Source organism: Lagenorhynchus albirostris, chromosome 5 (assembly GCF_949774975.1).
Source record: "Lagenorhynchus albirostris chromosome 5, mLagAlb1.1, whole genome shotgun sequence".
In the NCBI taxonomy this organism is placed as follows: Eukaryota; Metazoa; Chordata; class Mammalia; order Artiodactyla; family Delphinidae; genus Lagenorhynchus; species Lagenorhynchus albirostris.
The window spans coordinates 59,734,056-59,759,222 of NC_083099.1; the positions used below are offsets into that span (position 1 = coordinate 59,734,056).

Genomic DNA, 25,167 nt, shown 5'->3' on the forward strand with positions numbered 1-25,167 from the left:
ATGTTTTGGACTTCAGAGAGCCTGATCTCTAACCATTATGTGATTTTTTTTCCAAGTACGAATATATGGCTTATCAAATTATTAATTATAAATTCTGATCAATACAGTGGGAGTCAAGAGGACTGAATTGGGAGGATTCCTGGAGAAATGATTTGAGCTTTGCTTCACATTACAGAAATCTGCCCTTTCCGATGGTAGCCACTCATCATGGGGCTGAAATATACTAGCCTGAATTGAGATGTGCTTTAATTGTAAAAGTTATACTAGATTTCAAAGACTTAGTATGAAAAAAGGAATGTAAGACTGCAGTTTTAAATTTTTTATTACATGTTGAAATAATATTTTGGGTATATAGGGTTAAATTATTAAAATTAACTTCAGCTGTTTCTTTTTACTTATTTTAATATACTTAGAAATTTTAAAACTAGACATATGGCTCAAATTATAATTTGTGCTGGATAGTTGTGATTTATACCATCCTTAATTGCTAGCTTTATAGTGTTTGTTATATGTAAGGTATTTTGGGAAATGTTTGAAATGCTTTTTTATATGTGTATATGTATGAAACGTCCTGTTCAAATTTTAAGGTGTGACACAGTAGTTATCAAAAGGCTTGAGAATATTCTTTGGCAGATGTTTAGCTAATAGCAGTAAATTCTATTGTGACGCCGGTGTAAAATTTTCTAGGACCAAATCTAAATTTTCTAGGACCAAATGTAGAATAGCTTGAGCAAAACAAAATTAAGTAATGCAAAGCATTACTTTTGTTATTTAATCTGTACGTGTAATATCTATTTACACGGACAACAATCTCTTCAATTTATTTTTCCTTACATTAAAGAGGCTGATAGCCATGGCAAAGTTGAACCAAAGTTAAATCTAAGTTAAATGTTAGTTGTTATAACTTGTCTTCCATACTCTAGCCTCAGCATTTTTTGCTTAGCTTTTTTGGGAGCATGAGTAGAGGTCTCCCCAGTAATAACTATGAAATTTATAGTTGTTGTTGGCAAAGCAACATGGCATTTCCCTGTTAGTATTTCTTCAGAATCAGGAATCTCATTTTTCGGGTTCCTATCTCTGTGCCTTTCTTATTCTGGCTAATTAATAATAGTAAAACTTCTTGGGACTTCTTGGCGGTCCAGCGGTTAAGACTCTGTGCTCCCAATGCAGGGGGCAGGGGTTCAGTCCGTGGTCGGGGAACTAAGATCCTGATGCTGCACAGCGTGGCCAAAAAAAAAAAAAAAAAAAAAAGTAGAACTTTTCTTGCTTCATAGCTTTTTGCTTTAATAGTTTTCCAGGTTATTTTCAAGTCTTAAGTTTTCCAGTGACTTGATATGTATAGTTCATTAGTAGACCTTCAGTACATATTTGTTGAATGAACAAATGGATCAGTCATTCTTGGTTTCTAGACACTCTTTTTTTTTTTTTTTTTTTTTTTTCCCCCCCCGCGGTACGCGGGCCTCTCTCTGCTGTGGCCTCTCCCGTTGCGGAGCACAGGCTCCGGTATGCGCAGGCTCAGCGGCCATGGCTCACGGGCCCAGCCGCTCCGCGGCATGTGGGATCTTCCCAGACCGGGGCACGAACCCGTGTCGCCTGCATCGGCAGGCGGACTCTCAGCCACTGCGCCACCAGGGAAGCCCCTCTAGACACTCTTTTGACTTGTTAATATTTGTATAAATGCATATATACAAAACTAAATTATTTGTGATTTTGATTCAAGCTGAACTTAAATTTTTTTTTGAGGGGTTATACATTGATCCTGGTCAAGCTCAGATATGTCCCAGAACTTAATGCATATATAGAATTATAAAGAACTTCAACTCAGCTCTTGGCAACAGGAAAGTCATTATAGTTTTGTGTGGCCATTTGAAACCTCTGAGTCTTTCTATTTCAGGAACTGTTGGATATTATAAACTTGTGAAATTAATAAGCCAAGAACATTACTAGTATGTAAGCATTAGTAGATATTTATGTATTCTTATGAAATCCTCACATTTTCATTGTCATTTTTTATTCAGAACAGTTAAATGTTCAGTACTAAGGGATGCTGAAGGCTTGCCTTGAGTAACTTTTTTCCTTAAAAGAACATACTCCGTAATGATGCAATAATTTCTGTAATACATAATGTAATTAGTAAATTTGTGGATTTTATTTGTAGAACATGTGTCCATTGATTGGAAATAATTTCCGGACATAGATGTAGGTCCTTTAAAATAAAAGTGTGTATTGTTTGAAGTTAAGAAAATTTTTGATTGCAGCAGTCTTTTTTGGGGTACGCAGGCCTCTCCCTGCTGTGGCCTCTCCTGTTGCGGAGCACAGGCTCCGGACGCGCAGGCTCAGCGGCCATGGCTCATGGGCCCAGTCGCTCTGCGGCATGTGGGATCTTCCCGGAGAGGGGCACGAACCCATGTCCGCTGCATCGGCAGGCGGACTCTCAACCACTGCACCACCAAGGAAGCCCGATTGCAGCAGTCTTGAATGTGCTCGTTACTGGAATCAAATAACAACCCAGATCTTTTAGATGTTGTATGTAAACATCAAACAAACGAGTTTATTACTTAGAATGTGGATTTGAGGTCACTAGAGATGGAAAAATTAAAAAGATGTGGGGAGTGGTAATGTCTGTATATATGTGCTGTATGGAAATAGTGCAGATTGACAGTATTAAGGATAATCTCAACTCTTTAAAAATATTTATACATGCATATGCAAGTGTATAATTTTATACATATGTATAAGCATATACAGACTTGCTTTATTGTAAATTTTTTTCTTTTTCCCTTGGTTTCCCTTTTCCACATGATCTCTCATTCACAATCCATTTAGGTAGCCTGTTTATAGCCAAGTATACATTGTGCCAGATTTTTCTTCATACTCATGGAATGTACATAGATGCACATTCAGATACAAACGTAGGTGTTTTTCAGTATTGCTCTATAGAAATAAGATAATCTACATCTTGGCCATTTTCTGTTGGAGTGTAATTTATTTTTTAATGGTTACATATTTCACCATAAGAATTACTGTGAAATCCAGCCATTCCCTAGTTAATAGACATTTTGTTTTCAGTTTTTTTTCTGCTCCATGTGTGTTTCCATTGGATAGGTTTCAAAGAGCGAGATAGCTTGGTGGAAGGGAACTTTTACCTGTTAACTCTAATAAATGTTAACAGATTGCATTCTGAAAGGCTTAACACTTTGTATTTTCTCAATCGATGAATGTCAGCTTTTTTTTTTATTACATCCTTGCCAGAAATAGGCATTATAATCTTTGATTTCTGTGAATCTCTTGGATGTAAAGGTTGCAACTTTGATTTGCAAATCCCCACATGGGAATTTTAATGTTTGTTGGCCATTTGGATTTGCTTTTCCATAAATTACTTGTTTATCCCCATTTTCCTTCTGGGATGTCCTTTTTTGCTTTTTGAGATTTCTTAGGACTCATTATATGAATACCCCCTCCCCATCTATAATTTAACTCTCTGGTATCCCGGGCCATAGAGAAGTTCTGTTTTTTACATACTGAAGTACTTTTTCCCTGTTAAGGGTTCAGGGTTTCCAGCCTGGTTAAGACAGCCTGTGTCCAGATTATACATACAGTTCCTTAGGTTTTCTTAAAGTGTTTTATTTGTTTATTTCATATTTACTACATCAAGTCTTATTTTGAATATCATAGGCAGTTGTGCTAGCACCATGTATTAAATAATAATTCTCTGTTTTAAAGTTTTTTTTGTTTCGTTTTTGTTTGCACATGGGGAAATTAGGTACTGTACTCATCAGCCAGATCTTCCTCACTTCTAAGATTGGGATGGGAGGAAGTCCACCATCTAGGAGAGCTGGGTCCCATTCAGGATTGATAGAACCTTCTGAGAATTGCTCCAAAAAGTCTCTGGGGTGCTCTGGGAAGACCATAAAGAGTTCCTAAAGGAGGATATTGTGACTTGCTTTTGGGCAAGTAAAGCCAGTTAAAAGAGTCTTATTTTCCTTACCTTACTGCTCTGGGCCCTCTCTTCTTTTACCTACTGCATAGTAAGTAGTGGATCTGAGACCAGTCTTAACAGTAAAACCAGTATATTGTATTGCTCAGTAAGTGTTTTTTTCCCTTTCCCTAATAAGGAGTTCTTTCTGTATCTGTTAAATGTATACACAGTCCAGAAACATAAAGTGTTTATTAAATTCTTTAAATTACTTGACATAAAAGTTCCAGGAAGATTAACCGTAGTATTTTGGGGGGAGGAGTGGCTTTAAGTATTCTTGGCACACCTTTGAGTGCCTAGGAATTACCTTAGTTTAAGAAGCTTCAACTCCTTCAGTTTGCAGACTGAGACTCGTGTAAAATTGCTTAGGTCTGGGAGTCCCTAAGTCAGTTTTTTCAACCTTATAGTTTCTCATCTGAACTATAAAGCTGAGGAACACCGTTTTCTCAATTCTTCCAAGGATTGTGCATGGCTAGTACTATTCTAGATGCATGGGGGAGAAGTTCATTACACACAATGAATGACTTAGTGATTGGGCTGTATTCTCATAGAACCCTGATTAAGAAATAGTTTGCTGTATTCACTTTTTTTTTTTAATCCTGTAAAATGGATCATACATGTGTAGAGTGCAAAAGCAGGACAGCAGATGATACTGACTGTTGACATGTTGATTGATTTTAGGTATAAAAGTAAGCCATGGGTAGAGATGTGTAATTGGAAGTTGGGTTTTAGAGTCCAGGGAACAGGTTATTTTTCCATATGTAGATTTGGGAAATCAGTGGAAGAGCCATACAATTTCATTGTATTTAAAATGGCATCCAAAAAAAATAAAAAAATAAAATGGCATCAGTTGTAAGAGGCACTAAAAAAGAAGAAATGTTGCCAATTGATTTATGAGTGGTAGTTTTATCTTTTAAAATTCTTTTCTATATCACCTGAAAGATTATTTTTAAACATTTGCATACATAAGGAAAATAGAAGCAAAATAAATTGGCTAAAACATTTTCAGGTTCAGATGATTGTGTTTCTTCTCACAATATCTTCCTCAGTGCCATGGAGAGCATTGATGTTGCAAGCATACTTTAAAAGAGCTCTCCTCTATTATCTCCAGGATTTTCTTCCAAGAATTTTCACCCACTCTGCAAGTTTTGATGCTGGTGCTTTCTTGATTTTATCAGAAGGTGTCAACAGAACAACCTTCTGGTAAGAAACCTAAATCCTTCCTAAAATGTTACTTCATTGGTTTGCTGAATGAACTATTGAGGGGTTGCAATCAAGTGCCACAGAAAATTGCAAGCAAACCACGTTTGAGCATGCTTAACAGTGACATTTATATCCTGGCAGCCATTCAGCTATTGGCTATTCTAAGATGCCATCAATTGTAGGAAGCATCCTGATTGCAGGGATGCAAAATTGTTAGAATTGATGGGCTGGGAAAGTAGACTGGGGCCAGAGAATGAAACACTAAACAAACTGATAATTGATCAAAGAATAACAAGTCATCATCCATTTTGTCAGTTCTTGAAAAACAAAAACCTGAGGCGAATTTTGCATAAATTATGCTATTAATTTTTCTTTACTCATGGGTTATAGTTTTGTAATTACATTTATCCACAGCAGCAAATTTTAACTGTGGAGTTTGGGAAAATGGAGAGTTTACCCAGTCAGAGGAAAGGCCCTGCAGGATCTAACAAACTGAATCCAGTGCCTCTTAATGTTCTGAGAATTTATTTTAAACAGTTTATTTTTATTTATTTTTAAAAATTTTTATTTTATTGAAGTAGAGTTGATTTACAATGCGTTTCTGCTGTACAGCAGAGTGATTTGGTTATGCGTATATATATTTTTCATATTCTTTTCCATTATGGTTTATCACAGGACATTGGATATAGTTCCCTGTGCTATACAGTAGGACCTTGTTGTTTATCCATTCTGTATAAAATAGTTTGCATCTGCTAATGTCAAACTCCCAATCCATCCCTCCCCCACCCCCCTCCCCCTTGGCAACCACAAGTCTGTTCTCTATGTCAGTCAGTTTATTTTTAGAAATACAGCATTTTATCACAAATTTGCTTCAATAATTGATCCATCAACTGTAATGTCTTAATACATTGGAAAAGGGAACTAAAATATAGTTATTTGTTGTGCCAAATAAATATAAAATTTTTAAATGTCATACCAGTGATCCTGAGAAAGACTTTAAAGAGAAAAACTGGAGTAGATCTTAAATTATATAAGAATACTTGATCAGGTTTGAAGGAGGCAGTAATGTGACTGTGAGAACTTTTTGCTTGCTTAGGAGAATAAATGTGAACTAGAGGTTTGATTCCTGATGAATCCTTGCTTTTACCACTTGAGATAAGAGTCATTGAAAACGTAGCCTCCATTTAGGAAGCTTGTTCTGTGTCTTGCTGGCCTTTTTTGCTCAGTCTATTGGCAATCAGTAAACTCTTCTAACAAGAATTTTGAGGTTTAAGAGTTACAGCTTTAGGGTGTAAGTGTTGGGTTTTTGGGTATGGGCTTCCACTTTAAACCTCATTTTGAGGATTCAGGCTGTCTGACTTCTGGTAGTAGTTTGCTGAGTATTAAGGTTTTTTTTATATAAATTTATTTATTTTTGGCTGTGTTCCGTCTTGGTTGCTTGCACAGGCTTTCTCTAGTTGCGGCGAGCAGGGGCTACTCTTCGTTGAGGTGTGTGGGCCTCTCATTGCGGTGGCTTCTCTTTTTGCGGAGCACAGGCTCTAGGCACATGGACTTCATTAGTTGCGGCGTGTGGGCTCAATAGTTGCGGCTCACGGGCTTAGTTGCTCCGCGGCATGTGGGATCTTCCCGGACCAGGGCTCGAACCCACGTCCCCTGCATTGGCAGGCGGATTCTTAACCACTGTGCCACCAGGGAAGTCCCAGTATTAAGTTTTTTTAAGTTTCTACTTCCCCCTTTGTAAGATATGTGAATTTAGTGTTGTAATGAATTGTAATAATGGGAGGTCATTAGTGGATTTTTGAAAAATCTGAAGTAGCAGATGAATTTGAAATGATACTTTTCAAAGGAATTTTTTTAGACTAGGATGATATGTTCCTAATGAGTTTAGTGGGAATGTTCTCAAAGGGATTCATGGATCTCTGTAGATTGCTCAGCCATCACTTAAGCAAAGCCTCTGATAAATTGATTAGTATATTAAACAAGGTAGCTGCCTTTCCAGTTGTAAATTAGATTTTGATATTTTGTTCTGGGACTTTGCCTTAAATAGGCTTTTTAGGAATGGTGCCTTATTTCTTCATAATAGTGTTGCTGCCAGACGTAACCTTTTAGAGTTTAAAACTGTGAATTAGCAAAAGCATTTTGTCATTTAATTGATAATGATTTAATTGAAAAGAGTTCCAGACAGAAGATGAGGTTTTATTTATTTTTTTAAAACATACATTCATTTATTTTTTGGCTGTGTCGGGTCTTCGTTGTGGTCCCTGGGCTTCTCTCTAGTTGTGGTGCTCAGTAGTTGCCTGGTGTGGGCTTAGTTGCCCCGAGGCATGTGGGATTTTAGTTCCCAGACCAGGGATTGAACCATCATCCCCTGCATTGCAAGACCGATTCTTAACCACTGGACTACCAGGAAACTCCCAGAAGATGAGGTTTTAAATTCAGTGTTTACAACCTCCTAGGGAGTAAAACTTTGGGGCTATAATAGATGTATATAGTTTCAGCTTCTCTTTCTCTAAAATGAGGGATCTGGAAGGTCTGTAGAAGAAATAATGTTTCTCTTCGGAGTGGTTTTCCCACAGCCATCTGTTCTGACTTTTGACTGTATTTATAATCTCATTCTTTCAATTCTTGAAGTTCATTCATACCATGTGTATTATTGCTTATCAATAGGATTTTTTCTCCCTGTGACTACCCTCATCGAGTTGAAAAACATTCTTTTCAGCTATAGTGTTCTGTAACTTCAAAAATGTGTGTTTAAGTTAGGCAGATATCTGGAATGCACCTTGTTCTTTCCACAGGCCATTGAAGCTCCCACCTCAAAATTGCCAAGCACCTTGTCTTTTTTGTCCTGATTATTGTAGCTTTAAAATAACTTTCAGTGTTTGGTACGGATAATGTTTTCTCATTATTCTCTACCCCCATTTAAAAGTTGCCTTACTGAATGCCTTCTTATTTGTTTTTAAGATAGGCTTTGATGTAATTTTATTAAGGTTAACTCCTATTCCCTCAACAGAATTACACATTCCTTTGTGTTTTAGTAGGATCCCATTTAGGGGCATGTTGAAAATTTTAAAATATCAAGAGTGCTTTACATTTCCCTAAATAGCCTATTTCTATTCATTAGTCAAGTTTCAGATGTCTGCACGTAGGTCGTGTACATTTTTTTTGTTGTTGAGGGCATTTCTAGGACCTTGCTGTTAGTAGAATATTTTTTTGTCTGTTTTATTTTCCAGTGCTTATTTTTAGCTAGAAAAGCTAATTTGGTTAACTTGCCACCTTACTGAATCTTTGAGTTTTCTTTTTAAAGTTTTATTTTAGGCTAGATTGGTTTTGAAAAAAAAAAATTCTTCAGTTAGTGCTTCCAGGGCTCAGAGATTCCTGCTATTCCCTCTGTTCTTCCCTTACTCCTAGTTTACACATCATTTTTGGCATTCCTGGGTTTTTATTGTATGATGCTGTTTGTTATTTTGTCAGGGATAGCATTCTAAGATATTTTGATTACACTTTAAATATGTTAAAGTGCCTTGTTACTTATCTGTAATTTTAAATTATAGTTAAGAGTTTCAAGTGTAAACATGTACCAGGCTTTGTGAATGAACAAATTAAGGGACCATTTTATGATGGCTTGGGCTTCCATGTTTGTAGGTGTATGGGGAGAAGAAAAAGAAATGTCAGAGTATTCTAAGAAATACGGGTTCTGGACCAGATGAGTATGAATAGGAAAAGAGACCAACTCCCCGAAGGTTGGACTAACAAGAAAGACAGAAGTTATGGAGACTTAGTCATAAAGCCACCCCCCCCCTCCCGCCCTCCACCCACACCATGTGCAGGAAAATGCTGCCATTGTTATTTGGTGTCTCCTGACTCAAACATTTTGGCAAAGACATAACCCTGCCGTTTGCCATCTCTTGAGTATATAGGGACCTGCCATTATTCTGGTGAATTGAAAAGTGTTGACTGTGTCCTGTATCAAATGCATCAATTTTATAGCAATCTGGCCATTAGAAACCTCTTATCCCTAGAATCTAGGGTTTGGGGATTAGAACATGTTTTCTGATTATTCACTACAGTCCAAATACTTTATTTGGGTGTCAAGTTTTTAGCTTGTTTAATCTGATGCCTGAAGATATTAGCAATAAGAGTAGGTTCCAGAGCTGTATTTTTTCTTAAAGTGTGTGAACAGTGTGTGCACCCAGACAAAGATGATGCTGATGTTTGTGGTGGATGTAAAGTGGGGGTGGGGAGCAGTATAAGCACTGATTTTTAGATAGGAAAAAACCTTTTTATTATAACGAGGAGTAGAATTTCCCAGTGATTTGGAGCTCTCATTTGCACTTACGCTGTATAAATTATACAGAAATGATAAAGATTAATGAAACATTTCAAACTATGAAAATTGTTTGTGAAGGACTAGAAAATGTTAGTGAAAGTATAAATAATGACTAATCTGTGATGGAAAGATGTTTTACTCTGATATTCATGAATTTGGTAATTCTCAGGTTATGAAAATAGTCCTTACAAATGGCAAGGGTATAATAGAGATGGATTTGCTGGTAGCATAACTATGAAAGTGCTGACCAGAATGACTGCTGAAAGTAGATGTGCGGATGAACTAGTAGAAATAGAGAAACTGGCCAGGAAGTCATTGTTGTAGCATGATCAGATAATCACAACTTGAACTAGTTGGCAGCTCTTAGTTTTTAGCTTTGGGAGGAGAAAGAAGAACAAAAAATGTCTTCAGAATTGCAAGGCAAGAGCTACTTTAAATTTTCTGGCAGCCACTATATTTCTTTCATAAGTTTATTTTCGGCTGCTTTGGGTCTTCGTTGCTGCACACGGGCTTTCCTCTAGTTGCGGTGAGCGGGGGCTGCTCTTCCTTGCGGTGCACAGGCTTCTCATTGCGGTGGCTTCTCTTGTTGTGGAGCACAGACTCTAGGCACACGGGCTCAGTAGTTGTGGTGCACAGGCTTAGCTGTTCTGGCATGTGGGATCTTGCCAGACCAGGGAACGAACCCACATCCCCTGCATTGGCAGGCAGGTGGATTCTTAACTGCTGCGCCACCAGGGAAACCCCAACTATAGCATTCTTGAAAGTATCTTGAGTTTTAGACCTCACATGAAGATATATGCATTGAAATTTCCCATAATACACAAGTTGATCACAGGTATTTCTAGCTGGAGAGAGATCAAGGCCAAATTACAGAATCATAAAATTTAGTAGCAAATGTGGGAGGAGGGTACTGAGAGACTGGATACATGACTTATATACATTCTGTGATTGGTGATTGAAAATAAAATGATTTTATTTTCAGCTTCATTGGTTACCTTTTCCTCTATAAGACTTTCTATATTCAGTTCCAAAGATTTTCTGGGGTGGCAGTGCTGATCTGTTTGCTTTTTGGTTTTTCCACCGTCAGTTTGTTTCTTAGTCTTTGGTTTGTTAATTTGCTTAAAATAATATCTGACACATAGTGTTTAAATATTTGGGGAGGTAGATGAGGTAAACAGATGTACTCATTTTTGCCATGTTTTAACCAAGTACTGCAAGTATGTGTATTTAATTAGTTTACAGTGTACATTATGGAGTGTAGTATGATAAAGACGTTTCAGAAAAGTTTTTGCTGAGTACCAAGTGGTTCAGAGTGTGTAAGCATTTGGCTAAGGTTGAGAACATTGCTCTTCTGATTGACAGTAGTACAGTGTCATTTAATGTCATTTGTAATCATGAAAGAGAGAGGTTAAGTAATTGCCAAGGTCAAACAGCTCATGAATGATGGAGATGGAAATCAAACCCAGATTAGCCTATTCCAAGCTCTGGGTTATTATTAGTACTCCATGTCATTTTTGTAGCTCTAATATAGTGGTTTAGAGTTAATGTAACATTTAATTGAATATTTATTTCCTTTTAATTTCTTTATAGGGATTTATCAAAGATGTTCATGAAGACTCTCTCACAGTTGTTTTTGAGAACAAGTAAGTTATTTTTTTATTGATAGAGATCCTAATTTTGAAGATTGGTAGTGCCAAACTGTTTGCTTTTGGCTGTTTCTATTGCCAGTGGAAAATGAGTGTGCTTTTGGGTGGGGGTCTTTGGTTTGATTATCTTTTTGAGTTCAAATAATTCTAGTTTTTGGTGACTTCACCTGGTTTTCTGCTCACAATTCACTTGGCACTTCTTCCATGACCCCTTTCTTTGTCAAATCACATGTGGACGTGAATCAGTAAGTAGTTTTTGCAAAAATAGATGGCACGAATGGGATTATAATATGCTTCTTAAAAACGCAGAATTTTGAAATTATGCTGTAGATAAGTATTAGGCTGTCTTTAATTGCTTGATTATTCATAAGGAATAATAAAAAGTTGTATAGATATTGTAAAGGTTAGGTAAGTTGTGCTAAAAACGTTAAAGACTGTGTTCTGGGCTTGGTTAGGAAGGGTTATAAAGGAGCACTATATAATTGAAGGTCAGAAAAGAAAACTGGTTAACTTTCACTTTTATGCTGCTTCTGTAACTGCCTGAATAGATATTGGCCCAACAGCTGTTTCTTGTAGAAACAAGTGTTGAGATGATTTCTGTCTTTTAGCAGCTGCCATTTAGACAGTAAAGATGAAAGAAAGCACTCAAATGTCTTACTTGTCTCCTTTTTTGCCCAGCGTTGGCACGGGGAGCCATAGGAGTATTTTACGTGCTGCTCTACCTCCCAGGCATGTGAATGACCTATTAGAACTTAAAGTAGGAAAGCATTTTAGCTTTATCAACTTAGTTATAAAATACAACCCACAAAAAATTAAGCAACAGCTCAAGTAGTAGTTTTAACACATTCATATTTGCTACAAAGATTAAAAGTAAGTTTTTTCTAGGTTTTAATAACAATGTATGTGTTCATTGTAGAAAAGAAATTCTATCTGTGTAAGAAAATTAAATCCTTTCATAATTTAGCTATTCAGAATAATTGAGTAGTTTTCTATATTTCTGTGAACATGTACACTAAGAAATTATGCAGCTTATATTTTATAATCTCTGAAATTGTGTTCCTTAATAAATCATTGAGTGGTAAAAGTGTTTGTAATAAGTTGATCCCACTATAGCAGTTCGTTACTCTGAACTTACCCTACTTCATTTGCAGAATAATGTATGTACTGTTACCTTAGGATGAGTAATTTGGAAGCAATGTATAATTGTCAATGATGTTAACTATTTATAAACTTCACCAAGAGCCATGCAAAATCTGTTCTACCTCAGCAAACTACTTGGAAAAAGATTTAATACAGAGGTTGTTTTTCTTTGGGGACAGCTAAATGATTGATTTGAAAAATATACAGTACTAAGCATAGACTACATAGCTTCTGTATTAGGGGTATTAGAATAATGTATTTTAAAATTGTTAATTCCTTTTCTAATCCTTCAGTTGGCAACCGGAACGCCAGGTTCCATTTAATGAAGTTAGATTACCACCACCACCTGATATAAAAAAAGAAATTAGTGAAGGAGATGAAGTAGAGGTATGTATTTACAAGTTTATTTTCTTGTGTGCATATTTTTTTGTTTCAAATAAATATTCTTGTTGGAAAATCTGTTTAGCTGTTAGAGAATAAATCTAATTCCTTTTCTCCATTCTTTCTATTGGTAATGGCTGTGTAATGTAGCAATGCTTGAGTTTTGGAGCCAGAACTGGGATTAATGTCTCAATGCTACCATTTTTAGGTTTGTAGCCTTGGTCAAGTTTTTTTGTTTTTAATGACTAAAGTGAAAATAATGTGAGAACTAAAGACGATAGTGCATTTGAGTTTTGCACAGATTCTGGCGGAGACAACTATATGACGTTGGTCATTATTTTCCTTTTTTTTTTTTTTTTTGCTGTTTTGCCTTGTGCTTTTTCCTCAGTATCTTTGTACAGTATTAGTAGCTATCCTTTATTGTAGTGATCATTAATATAGTTCCTGTGTAACAATATGAAATATTAGCATACTGCCTTTTTGAATATTCTAGAAATATTCAGAAAAATTTAAAAGGAAAAAAACCAAAATCACTGTCCAGAGATAAAAACCACATTTCATGGTTTACATATTCTCAGGCTCTTCCTTTTTTCTCTTTCAAAAAAATAAAAATTTTACTACTTCTTTGTATCTTGCTTTTTTCACACTTAGTAGGTCTTGAATGTCTGTCTTTTATATTTGTTTTTGATTAACATGCCTGCTGTTATGTAAAAAGAAACTTGGAAATAATTGTCAAATAGAAGCATAATGAGTTTGTTGGAGATAGAAAATTTGATTTTCGATTTTTAAGAAGCTGATACCTCCAAGGAGCTCAAATATGCTAAAATGTATTTCTCACAAGGAGTTGTCTTGATAGTGTTGAAAGAGATTTTCAAATCTCATTTGTACCTAATTTATGTAGGCTGGGGTAGGAGAACTGGGAACATGGGTCAATCTTTAATGATGAAACAGCTATCTAAAAACACTTAACAGTATGTACTTTGTGCCATACACTGTTCTGAGTGCTTTGCACATGAACTCATTTAGTTACTTGCCATTTTTATTCTTCATAATTTTTTTAATGGTAAATTTTCTTTTGAGTTAATTGTAGATGTTAGGCTAGAAAGTCAAATTGTAGGACTTTAACTCCTAACAACTTGAACTCACTTTCTAAAATTTTGCCTAGATTTTAATTCTTGCTCTAGGTAATTAGAGCAAGCATCCTTCTGCTTTTGCTAAATCAAAGCATGTTATAAACTTAATTGTGTCAGGGTGCCACATGTGTGGCGGTCATTTCTGTGAGTAGTGCTTTTCATATTTTAAAAATTGTTGTTCAGACAGTTATTGTTAATGTAAAGGCTCAGTTTAAAGGAAAAACTTGGAGCGCTGAGGGTGTTGTTACAGTGTGCTTTTCCTCAGTCTCAATCTGGGAAGATCCTGTCCAGTTCCTGGACCATCTTTATGGCTCGCCTCCCCAGTTGTATACAAAACTTTATTGAATGATTTGGAAATTGATGATTACAGAGTGTTTTATTTCACTTTCTGTTTTATGGTTCAGTCTTGGTGAAATTTGTTCCTTAAAATTAATGAGAATCATGGTCTGGAATTAAGATATTACTGTTACTTTGTAATTTTTTTGTGCTTTTGAAATTTTTGAAAATTTATATAGGGAAGAAGTTTAAAATTAATCTTGCCACCTGTGGATTTCTTTTTTTGTTTTGCTTTTTTGCCAGCGTTAGGAATTTATTCTTATGCCATGGAATGAATGCTTAGGAATTATGGTTGTTAGTGCTTTATATTTTGAGCCAAATAACTTTATGTAAGCTCCCCACCCCCCAAATTCAAAGTAACAAAGCTTAATATAAAAAGTGAAATGATACAGAGTTACATAAAGTAAAAAGTGAACCTTTCCTCTTAGTGTAGGTATCTAGGTGTGCTTATCTGCCCACCCCAGCTTAAGTCTCATTTAAGAGATGTCTCTTTAGATTTTTTTTCTTTGAACTTATAAAGAATATGTGTGCTTTTTTAAGTTACAAAAATTGGGAATACATTTTATTTGTGATTTTTGTAGTCAGTTAATTAAGATACCATAGACATTTTCAAGTCTGCACATACAGATTTAACCTCATTTTTTCTCACCACCCCATGATACCTCTCCGTATAGGTGTATCATAATTAGAAGTTGTTGAAATTATTGAAAGTTGTTTTTTGCTTTTACCACCCCCCCAAAAAAAGCAAGAGTTAATGTCCTTATGTAAATCATTTTCTGTTAGTATAAATCTTGGTGGTTCAATTGCTGAATCAAAGGCATGTATATTGAAAATTTTGATAATAGCAAAATATACCATTTTGTCCTCCAAAAATGCTTTTTGAATGACCACTTCATAGTTTTGCTAATACATTAAGGTGTTTGTTTCCTCATAGATTGACTGGCTGGATTATTATTAATCTCATCTGTAAGTTTTCATAAACATGATAGAAGGAAGCTGTTGTCTTCTCTGTTTTCTGAACCTTGATTACTAGTGATATGGAGTGTCTTTTAAATTAGTTTATTGGCTGTTAGCCCCTTGTTCTGTTTATTATCTATTTTATTTTTTGCCCATGTAGTTTTCGATGTTGGAAATGTGTACATTTTATGGGTAAGTTCCTGTTATATATTGTGTTTTCTCCCAGGCATTCTTTAAAAAGCTGTGCTTTAGTGGCTTTTGCCATTAAGAATTTATATTTTTACTTATTCAGATCTGCCAATTTTCCCAGATTCAGATCTGCCAGTTTTCCCAGTGTGGCCTCCAAGATAACCCATTTTAGTACTTCTACAGAGATGCCCCCCCCTTTTTTAAAGAGTATTTAGGTTTTTAATATAACTTGATTCTTTTTAGGGTAATTTATTGCATAGTATATTGATTTTTTTTTAATTAAGTCATTGGCTACTGTTCTTTTTGTGCTAGTCGTAAATACTATAATAGCAGTGATAACAGCTGACACTAACCCATATAATATATATATAACTAACTGGCTTTTTAAACACATTCTATCAGTTTGACATAATAGTCTCTTGAGGGCCTCTTCTAAACTCTATGACTACTTTAATTAACCTTTCCAAGGTTCATGTAGCCTGAAGGTTAGGAAGTTGAATAACCAGTGTAAGTTTTTGTCCTGAATGTTATTCTTTCTAATATGTCATGCTGTATTACAGGGTGTTGTCAATTTTGTGCCACATTCCCAACTCTTGTTCTTTTGCAGCTTCTAGGAACCCTTCCTCTTTGAAGAATGGAAAGGTGACTATGATTTGGCCATTGGTAATTGATTTAGAACAGAAATGATCCAGAAGGGAGCTTTTCATTAAGCTGTCCAGGCATTTATCTAAAGCTCAGCCATACAACAGAAGACCTAAATAGACATTTTTCCAGAAGACATACAGATGGCCAATGTACAGATGTTCAACATGTCTAATTATTAGAGAAATGCAAATCAAAACTACAATGAGATACCACCTCACACCAGTCAGAATGGCCATTATCAAAAAGTCTACAAATAATAAATGCTAGAGAGGGTGTGGAGAAAAGGAACCCTCCTACACTGTTGGTGGGAATGTAAATTGGTGCAGCCACTATGGAAAACAGTATAGAGGCTCCTTTAAAAACTAAAAATAGAATTACCATATGATCCAACAATCCCATTCCTGGGCATATATCTGGAGAAAACTGATTTGAAAAGATATAGGCACCCCAGTGTTCACAGCAGCACTATTTACAATAGCCAAGACATGGAAGCAACCTAAATGTCCATTGGCAGATGAGTAGATAAAGAAGATATGGTGTGTACACACACACACACACACACACACACACACACACACACACACAATGGGATATTACTAAGCCATAAAAAAGAATGAAAGAATGCTATTTGCAGCAACATGGATGGAGCTAGAGATAATCATACTGAGTGAAGTAAGCCAAAGACAAATGTTTTATGATATGACTTATTTTTTTAATATTTTGGCTGTGCCAGGCGGCATGTGGGATCTTAGTTCCCCGACCAGGGATTGAACCCATGCCCTCTGAATTGGAAATGTGGAGTCTTAACCACTGGACCGCCAGGAAGTCCCCATATGATCTCACTTATATGTGGAATCTAAAATATGACATAAGTGAACTTATTTACTAAACAGACTCACAGACATACAAAACAAAGTTGGGTTACCAAAGGGGAAGGGGTGGGGGATAAATTAGGAATTTGGGATTAACAGATACACACTACTATATATAAAATAAACAACAAGGACTTACTGTATAGCACAGAACTATATTCAATATTTTGTAATAGCCTATAATGGAAAAGAATCTGAAAAAGAACATATACACATATATATATGTATATATACACACACAGAGATATACACATATATATACACAAAACTGAATCACTTTGCTGTATACCTGAAACTAACACAATATTGTAAGTCAGCTATGCTTCTATTAAAAAATAATAATAACTAAAAAATTCAGCCATATGAACTTCCCATTCTTGTAGGTCAGGTATGGTTAAATATTGGCGATTTCACATGGCTTACTCTAAAATTTTATTACTTTACAAACATGTTTGGCTACTTCAGGCTTGCCCTTTCCAGCCAATTTGTGAGACTTAGATGAAATTATAAAACATAAATTAGTGTCTGGTAGTGACCTCAAGAAGACATTATATGGCTTATAATAGAAAGTTGGTTTTGAAAAGTCTAAGACTCAAAGGTTTATTTTTAAACCTAATTGGTGGCTTTGTGTTGATAAAAACTGGCATATATTTTCAAATCTTCAAAGTATTTAATATAATTAATTTTTTTTGATAAGTGTCTGCTTAATAGTTGATTTTGTTAACTAAAGATTGCTAAGAAAATTGGTAATTCCCTGGTGGTCCAGTGGTTAAGACTCTGTGCTTTCACTGCTGAGGGCCTGGGTTCAATCTCTGGTCAGGGAAATAAGATCCCACAGGCTAGCTGCGTGGCATGACCAAAAAAGAAAGATTGCTAATAATTCTCAGCTTGTAAAGTTGGAGATAATGGGAAAATGAAGAGTTCTTTAGATTCTCTTAAGCTGGATATATAGTATAATGTTCTGGGATATTGGAAGGGCAGTAGAAAGAGTTTTTACCCAGTGATTTCACATGTGAGGTGCCTTATTTTTTATTATAAGATGCCTACCTTATTCAGCAAGTTAGTAACACACACAAACGTGTTACATAGGAAGCCTGATATCTCAAGCTAATAGATAATTTTATAAGACTTTTTACGTTTTTCCTCTTGGGCTTAACATGTTTGATATATAAAAACTTTTTTTTTGAATTGTGAAGTCTTCTGGTTGAAATACGGATAGGCAAGTTTTTGTTCTTGTGACATACGCCTTTTCTTCCATCTTTTATGGCAGATAGACATTATGGTTCTACATCTTTATAATTTAGTTATAATCTTGGGATAGGTCCCTTGAGAGAAATTTAATAAAGGGATTAAGAATAATTTGATGTAGAACACTCCCTTACCTGACAATTTCTTTTTTTAATTTGGCCATGCCGCATGGCATGCAGGATCTTAGTTCCCTGACCAGGGATCAAACCCGAGTCCCCCTGCAGTGGAAGCACAGGGTCTTAAACCACTGGACTGCCAGGGAAGCCCCCTTACCGTACAGTTTTTTAATTTAGTATTTTACTTATAAGACAAATACAATATGCATGTATAATTTACATCTTACCTTTAAAAATGTATCAGTTTGATTCTTGCAACCAGTCTGAAAATTTTAGCTGTCTGTAGTTAGTCTTTCTCATAATACGAAGTCAGCATTGTTAGTCTTAGTGCTTGGGAATGCTCATACGTTAAAGAATAGGTGAACATATTCTTTATTACTTGTATCTTTTTCTTTTGGGGAATGGGCAGTTTCCAAGACTTATGAAACCCATTTGTTAAAGTATCCGCCACAAATACTAATGAGATAATAACTGTTGTGTAAGTAGATAAATCACATTAGTGTTTTCTAGATGTTAAGCTTGCTTTCCTAATGTACATTTTCTATTTCTTCATAGATTGTAATGAGATAAAATAGATATGAATAGTACTCAATAAATGTCTTTCATGTAGTTGTAAAACAGGTCATTATGATTAAGCATTCAGTTTAATGCTTAACATTATTTAGAATTAGGTAAAAACTGGTAGAAATTGTCTCCTGGTGGTGTTCACATTATTTCTATTTGGTTATAACTTTGAAAGGCATCGTTGAACATTATTAACTTGAATGAAAAGCTGATAACATTAGGATCCAGACTGGAATTCCATTTAAGTCATAATTTGGTTGTGTGCTGGAATTTGGAGGCCAGTAAGGTTTGACTTGGATTCATTTGGTAGAAAGAATACTGAAATAGGCTTTTGGAATTTAATTCTTCCATGAAACTGTAGCCTTCTTCAATCTGGGTACTGTTGTGTTTTTAGGTCTCTCATGGGCACTCCTTAGTCTTTTTTTAAAGCTCTTTCTTGGATTTGAAGAAACTTAGAATGTTAGAGAAATGAGGGCCATTGCCTTAGAGTGTGAATTGCTTTCTTGGAATAGTGTGGGGATTTAAGTGAATTGAAATCTGAAGTAAAGGAATTTCTGTGAGGTGCTTTTACTCCAATGATGTAGTCATAAATAAATTCAGTAATCTACATCTTGGACGTAGTATGCTAGGGCGCGGTTTTAACACTTGGTTATTAAAACGACTTTTTATTGTGTTGAGTACACTGTTCACTTTGTAAAGGATGTTATTTGACCCACAACACAAAAGTGGAGGCAAATTCATAGCATTTTGATTTGAGCCAGGAGCTTAGATTAATTTGGCTTTATGAGAGAGGCTTTGTCTTTCAGGGATCGGTTATTAATGAAGTTTACAGAGATGGATGTAAGTATAAAATGGAATCCAGCATTTTAATGTTCAGTGAGAACTAAAGCTGCAAGACAGTCCACAATGTTTTATTCTTTTTTGTAGGTAAACTTACATAGAAAGCCAGATTCCTAGACGGGTATTCTTTGGTGAAACAGACCAGGTAGTTTATTTTAAGACGCATTTTTCAGCATTCAAGCTTGAGGCACCCATCCACTGTAGATCAACAAGAGATATACCAGTCTGTTTAGCTGAACTGCCTTTCTAAGATAGTGCTTGGAAAGGGCACTTTCCTTCTTGTTCTCAGGGTTTTCTTTTTGTTTTTTTAATTCTCAGTATACTAGGGAAGATAGTCAGCACTTACCATTTGAGTCTAATGGGCCATTTTTATTGTTTTTTTATATTTTTAAGTCATTTTACATATAAATTTACAGAAGTAAGAATAAAAGGATGGTGAAGATAAACATTATTAGATATTTTAATAAGCATTTAAACAAAGAAATCCAAGTTTTTATTTCATGTTTTCCTGGTTTTTGACGATACATGTATACCTAAAATGAGCAAAGTTTTCTGAATATTAACTTATTGCTCATCAGCTATCAGGCATAAACCCAGAACATACCCATCTTGTAAATGCTGATATCAGATTTAAAGTCCATCTCTGGTATGTTCTAGTTTATCATTTCTTCTGTTTCATCTTACACACTTGAATTATCAGAATGCAGTGGTTTAAGAATACAGTTGACTCTTGAACAACATGGGTTTGAACTGCATGGGTCCATGTATACTCGGATCCCCCCCGTGCGGCTTGTGGAAGTCTTAGTTCCCTGACCAGAGATTGAACCTGGGCCCTCAGCAGTGAAAGTGTAGAATCTTGACCACTGGACCACCAGGGAATTCCCACTCAGATTATTTTCAATGGAAAGTGCTACAGTACTGCATGATCAGTGGTTGGTTGAGTTTGCAGATGTGGAACTGCATATACAGAAAGGCCATCTGTGTTACACTCAACTTTCAACTGCATGGAGGGTTGATACCCTTAACCCCTTTGTTGTTCAAGGGTCGATTGTATTTTGGAACTTCTGATGGCTTCTAATTTTATCGAATAGAATGTTAGCATCTTTGCCCTATAATTACACCACTCTCATATTTAACCAATTGGATTGACTAATGTGCATTTCTTTGTCATCTGTTTCTTTCTAGTCACAGAAGATGGCAGAGTATTTTAGGATGTAGGAAAAATAAGGTTCCTGGATTCTGTCTTAGATTTATGTAAGGGTTCATTGGATGCTTAATAACAATTGCAAGACAGAATGAGTTTTATTCTATTCTAAAAAAAAAAGGTAAAAATTTCTTTTATTTTGGAAGATTTGAAGAAAGGGTAGAGTCAAGAAATAGTTAGATTTACTCATATAAGAAATGCAGAAGCTAAAATTGAGTTCACTGGAGCTTCATTGGTATATAGGCGCTTTTTTTCCCTCAGCTTTTCTCTAATCATGGTATGCAGTAAAGTTGATCATGAAGTTTTGGCTTATTTATTTTTAGTTCCAGTATTCCACCACTTCGAAGATTACTCATTATCATCTTGATAGAAGCTTCAGGCTTTCCAAAAACTGTTTGCCTATCAGTAGTTGTTTACATTATTTCACAAATGGCTGTTAACATGTATTGATTGGTAGATTTCTCTGTCCACCTGTGTAGGGGCAACCTTAGTTTAATCAAGATTTTTGTGAGTGTTTCTTAGTCATCTCTTCGCAGCCGCCCCCCCCCCTTTCTCATGTATTGAAAATATATCAAACAAACTGCTGTGTCGTAAGAAATAACTCTAATTCTCAATGGAAACTTTTCTAATGTATTATATTTCAAAATACTTGATAATTATAGAATACGTAAGATACAGGGTTTGTTTTGCATAGGAGGTTTTGTAAGGTATGTACTCTGCTAGATGGACTAAATGTGTGTATAATTTTTTTGTTAGACTTTTAGTACATTTAAGTTCCTCAGCAAGGGATTTAAATGTCATACCTTGAAGGAATTTTAAAATAGGAAGAAATCTTAAAAACTTTCTAAAAACAGTTCTTAATTTTATAAATACTGATAACAGATTTAAAATACATCTTATTAAGGTTCTAGCTTATCCTTACTTCTGATACTTGAATCATCAGAATGCCATACTTGAAGATGAACAGTGCTGACAGAAACTGAAAGACCTATGTTTTACACTATATAAAACTGTCTTGTAAGAAGCATTTCTTTAAAATAATACTTATTGGGACTTCCCTGGTGGCACAGTGGTTAAGAATCCGCCTGCCAATGCAGGGGACACGGGTTCCATCCCTGGTCCAGGAAGATCCCACATGCTACGGAGCAACTAAGCCCGTGCGCCACAACTACTGAGCCTGCGCTCTAGAGCCCGCGAGCCACAGCTACCAAGCCTCCGCGCCTAGAGCCCGTGCTCCGCAGCAAGAGAAGCCATTGCAATGAGAAGCCTGCGTACCGCAATGAAGAGTAGCTCCTGCTCGCCACAACTACAGAAAGCCTGTGCAGCAACGAAGACCCAATGCAGCCAAAATAAATAAATAAATAAATCTCTTTAAAAAATAATAATATTTATGTTTAGTAAACCCTCTTGAATTTGGAATTCGATTTCCAAGGAGCCAAATTGCCCAAAGAGGGTTCAGTTTTATTTTTCAGTAGTAAAATTTAAGCGTATATAACTTCTATTAAATCATGTTTAGTACATCAGTTTCATTTTGTTCACAATATTTTTTTTGGATTAATTTATTTTGGGCTGTGTTGGGTCTTTGTTGCTGTGCGCGGGCTTTCTCTAGTTGCGGTGAGCAGGGGCTATTCTTTGTATTATTCTTCACAATAAAATTTTTGATTCTTGATTTTAATGGAAGTTTGCACTTCATTGTCTATAGTGTTGAAATCTTTTTGGATGAAGGAATAAGGGCATTTTTTTTCTTGTCAGGTGTATTCAAGAGCAAATGATCAAGAACCATGTGGATGGTGGTTGGCTAAAGTTCGAATGATGAAAGGAGAAGTAAGTGATGTTGAAACTTGCTTTGTGACTGATTTTCAAGGAAATACCTCCACTCTTGGTTCTGTAAATGTTACTCTAACTCTTAGTTGTTAAAAGCCTACTTCAGAAATAGTTAATCATGCCTTTCAAAAAGTCATGAGACCAGTAATTTATATTTGTGTTCTGGATTTGCAAACACCAAAGCTGCTCTCCAGAGGTATAAATAACGCAGGTGTGTGAGGACCACCATAGTTCATGCTTGTAAGAATGTATAATCTAGTTTAGGCAAATCAGATTGATGTAACTAAGCTGTGCTTTAGTATTTGTGCCACAAGGGGGAGGGTCTACTGGTTAAGCTGAGCAAGGTAATTAGAACTTCATTTAAAGCTCATTATTTTTGTTCAGATGGGATTTTTAAAATATTTTGATGTCTTTTAGTTTTATGTCATTGAATATGCTGCTTGTGATGCCACTTACAATGAAATAGTCACATTTGAACGACTTCGGCCTGTCAATCAAAATAAAACTGTCAAAAAAAATACCTTCTTTAAATGCACAGTGGATGTTCCTGAGGATTTGAGAGAGGCGTGAGTAATTTTGTTTACTGTTGAATTGATTTGTGAATCAAGAGGATTTTTCAGTGCTACAAAGAACTTTTTTCCCCAGACGCCCAGTCAAAAACTGTGATAGAAAATCTTTTTAACAAACAAAAGTTTTAATGGGTGGTGTTAAAATGAAATACTGAGTTTTCATTATAATTGCCTTCTAAATTTAACCTATTATTTAGGTCTTACCCATGAATTACTTTCTCCCTAGGTGTGCTAATGAAAATGCACATAAAGATTTTAAGAAAGCAGTAGGAGCATGCAGAATTTTTTACCATCCAGAAACCACACAGCTAATGATACTGGTAAGGTAACTCCATATTTTAAGGTAGATAATGAATATTGTACAGATTTTATAAATATTTCAAAAGATAAAAGCTAACTTGTTTTATAGTGACCTTATTAAAATACAGTGTGGGAGAAATTTTTTTGCAGTTATAAAGTTAATTTGTAAATTTCTCCTGGAGTAAGGAGGAAAAATCAATATAATATTCTTTACATCATAAAATCCTTAATATATGGGATCCTGGATTCTACCTGCGCCCCCCAATCATAATTTGAAGAGCAGATCTAAGTAATATGGAAATTAAGAAAGCAAAGTAAAATTAACTTGTGGCGAGGGGCGGTGCATGTTAGGTGAGGAGAGAAGTATAGTAGACGAACATCAAGAAAGGCCTTATGTGGAAGGTTGTGTTTGTATTACCTTGAAAAAGGATTTAAGTTTTTGAGTGATTAACTTGTGTGTTTATAGTCTGCCAGTGAAGCAACTGTTAAGAGAGTAAATATTTTGAGTGACATGCATTTGCGAAGTATTCGTACGAAGTTGATGCTTATGTCCAGAAATGAAGAGGCCACTAAGCATTTAGAAGTAAGTGGGTTTACTTGTAAAAGGTTTTTTGCGTGTCCCATTTAGTTTCATGAGTATATTATTCAAGTTCCATGGCTGAAACTACTTGACTGTTAGGTAAGGCAACTTGGGACCTGTTTTATGGCTAATAACTGGAGTCATTGTGTCCTTAGAAGAATTACTTTTTTCTATTACTTTTGTCAAACATAGCCTTTTGTCTGCTAAATTCCTGTTATTTGTTAGAACTTGGATGACAGGTGCCAAAGAGCTTAAAAACTCACTAGGGATTTCCAGTAGAACTTTATTGCTGGTTTTTACTGTCCTGTTTCAGTCACAATGCATTTCCTTAGTAACTGGTTCACTATAACAACTCCTGGGTAAGAAGAGAGGAGGATACGTGGCTTATAGTTTTAAAAAAGAGCCTGTCATTGCTTCTCTCCATCCTAAGGTATTCCTGTTTTCTCCTCTTCTTCGCTGCCATACTATTAGGAGATGTGTTCCCCCCACCCCCTCCCACACGCACTTGTGCACACACGCTGTCTTAGAGAAATTGGGGTACGTTTATCTTTAGGATAAGTACACGAATGCCCTTATTACTTTAAAAGTTCCAAACAAGGGATATGTGAATGAGTTTTGAAACATAAATCATCTGAATTGGAGAGCTTCCTGTATCAGTAATTCTGGAAAATTGTTTTAGAATTACTGTTTTCTGTGACCATGATTAAATAGATGGGTTGACCTTTTTTCCCCTTCCATTATATGACCCCAAATGAATTTCCTTTATTCCTTTTTTTCTTAGTTCTTTTTCCTTTTTAAAAAAAATTATAGTGAAATAAACATAAGATTTACCATCCTAACCATTTTTTTTTTCATCCTAACCATTTTTAAGTGTGCAGTTGATAGTGTTGAGAAGTGTATTCACATTGTTGATCAACCGATCTTCAGAACCTTTTCATCTTGCAAAAGTGAAACTCTGTGTCCATTAAACAACTTCCCATTTCCCCTTCCTCCCAGCCCCAGCTCACCACCGTTCTACTTTGTTTCTATAAATTTGAGTACTCTAAATACCTTTCGTAAGTGGAATCATGTAGTATTTGTCTTTTTGTGACTGGCTTATTTCACTAAGCATAATGTC

At 35.6% G+C, this 25,167-nt stretch overlaps 1 protein-coding gene across 7 annotated transcripts in view; it reads left to right on the forward strand.

The window, feature by feature from the left end:
• The first annotated feature begins 11,128 nt into the window (after positions 1–11,128).
• FXR1 (FMR1 autosomal homolog 1) overlaps positions 11,129–25,167 on the forward strand; it is a 40,178-nt gene continuing 26,139 nt past the window's right edge. For 4 of the 7 annotated variants that reach the window (XM_060150063.1, XM_060150065.1, XM_060150066.1 and 1 more), the window contains exons 1-6: positions 11,134–11,149; positions 12,586–12,679; positions 22,530–22,601; positions 23,019–23,167; positions 23,397–23,490; positions 23,937–24,053. In XM_060150063.1, coding sequence (XP_060006046.1) covers positions 22,587–22,601; positions 23,019–23,167; positions 23,397–23,490; positions 23,937–24,053 — 375 coding nt within the window. In that variant the 5' untranslated portion in view covers positions 11,134–11,149; positions 12,586–12,679; positions 22,530–22,586. Of the gene's footprint in view, positions 11,150–12,585; positions 12,680–22,529; positions 22,602–23,018; positions 23,168–23,396; positions 23,491–23,936; positions 24,054–25,167 lie in introns of all 7 variants that reach the window. The other 3 variants (XM_060150064.1, XM_060150067.1, XM_060150070.1) reach the window with 2 other exon arrangements.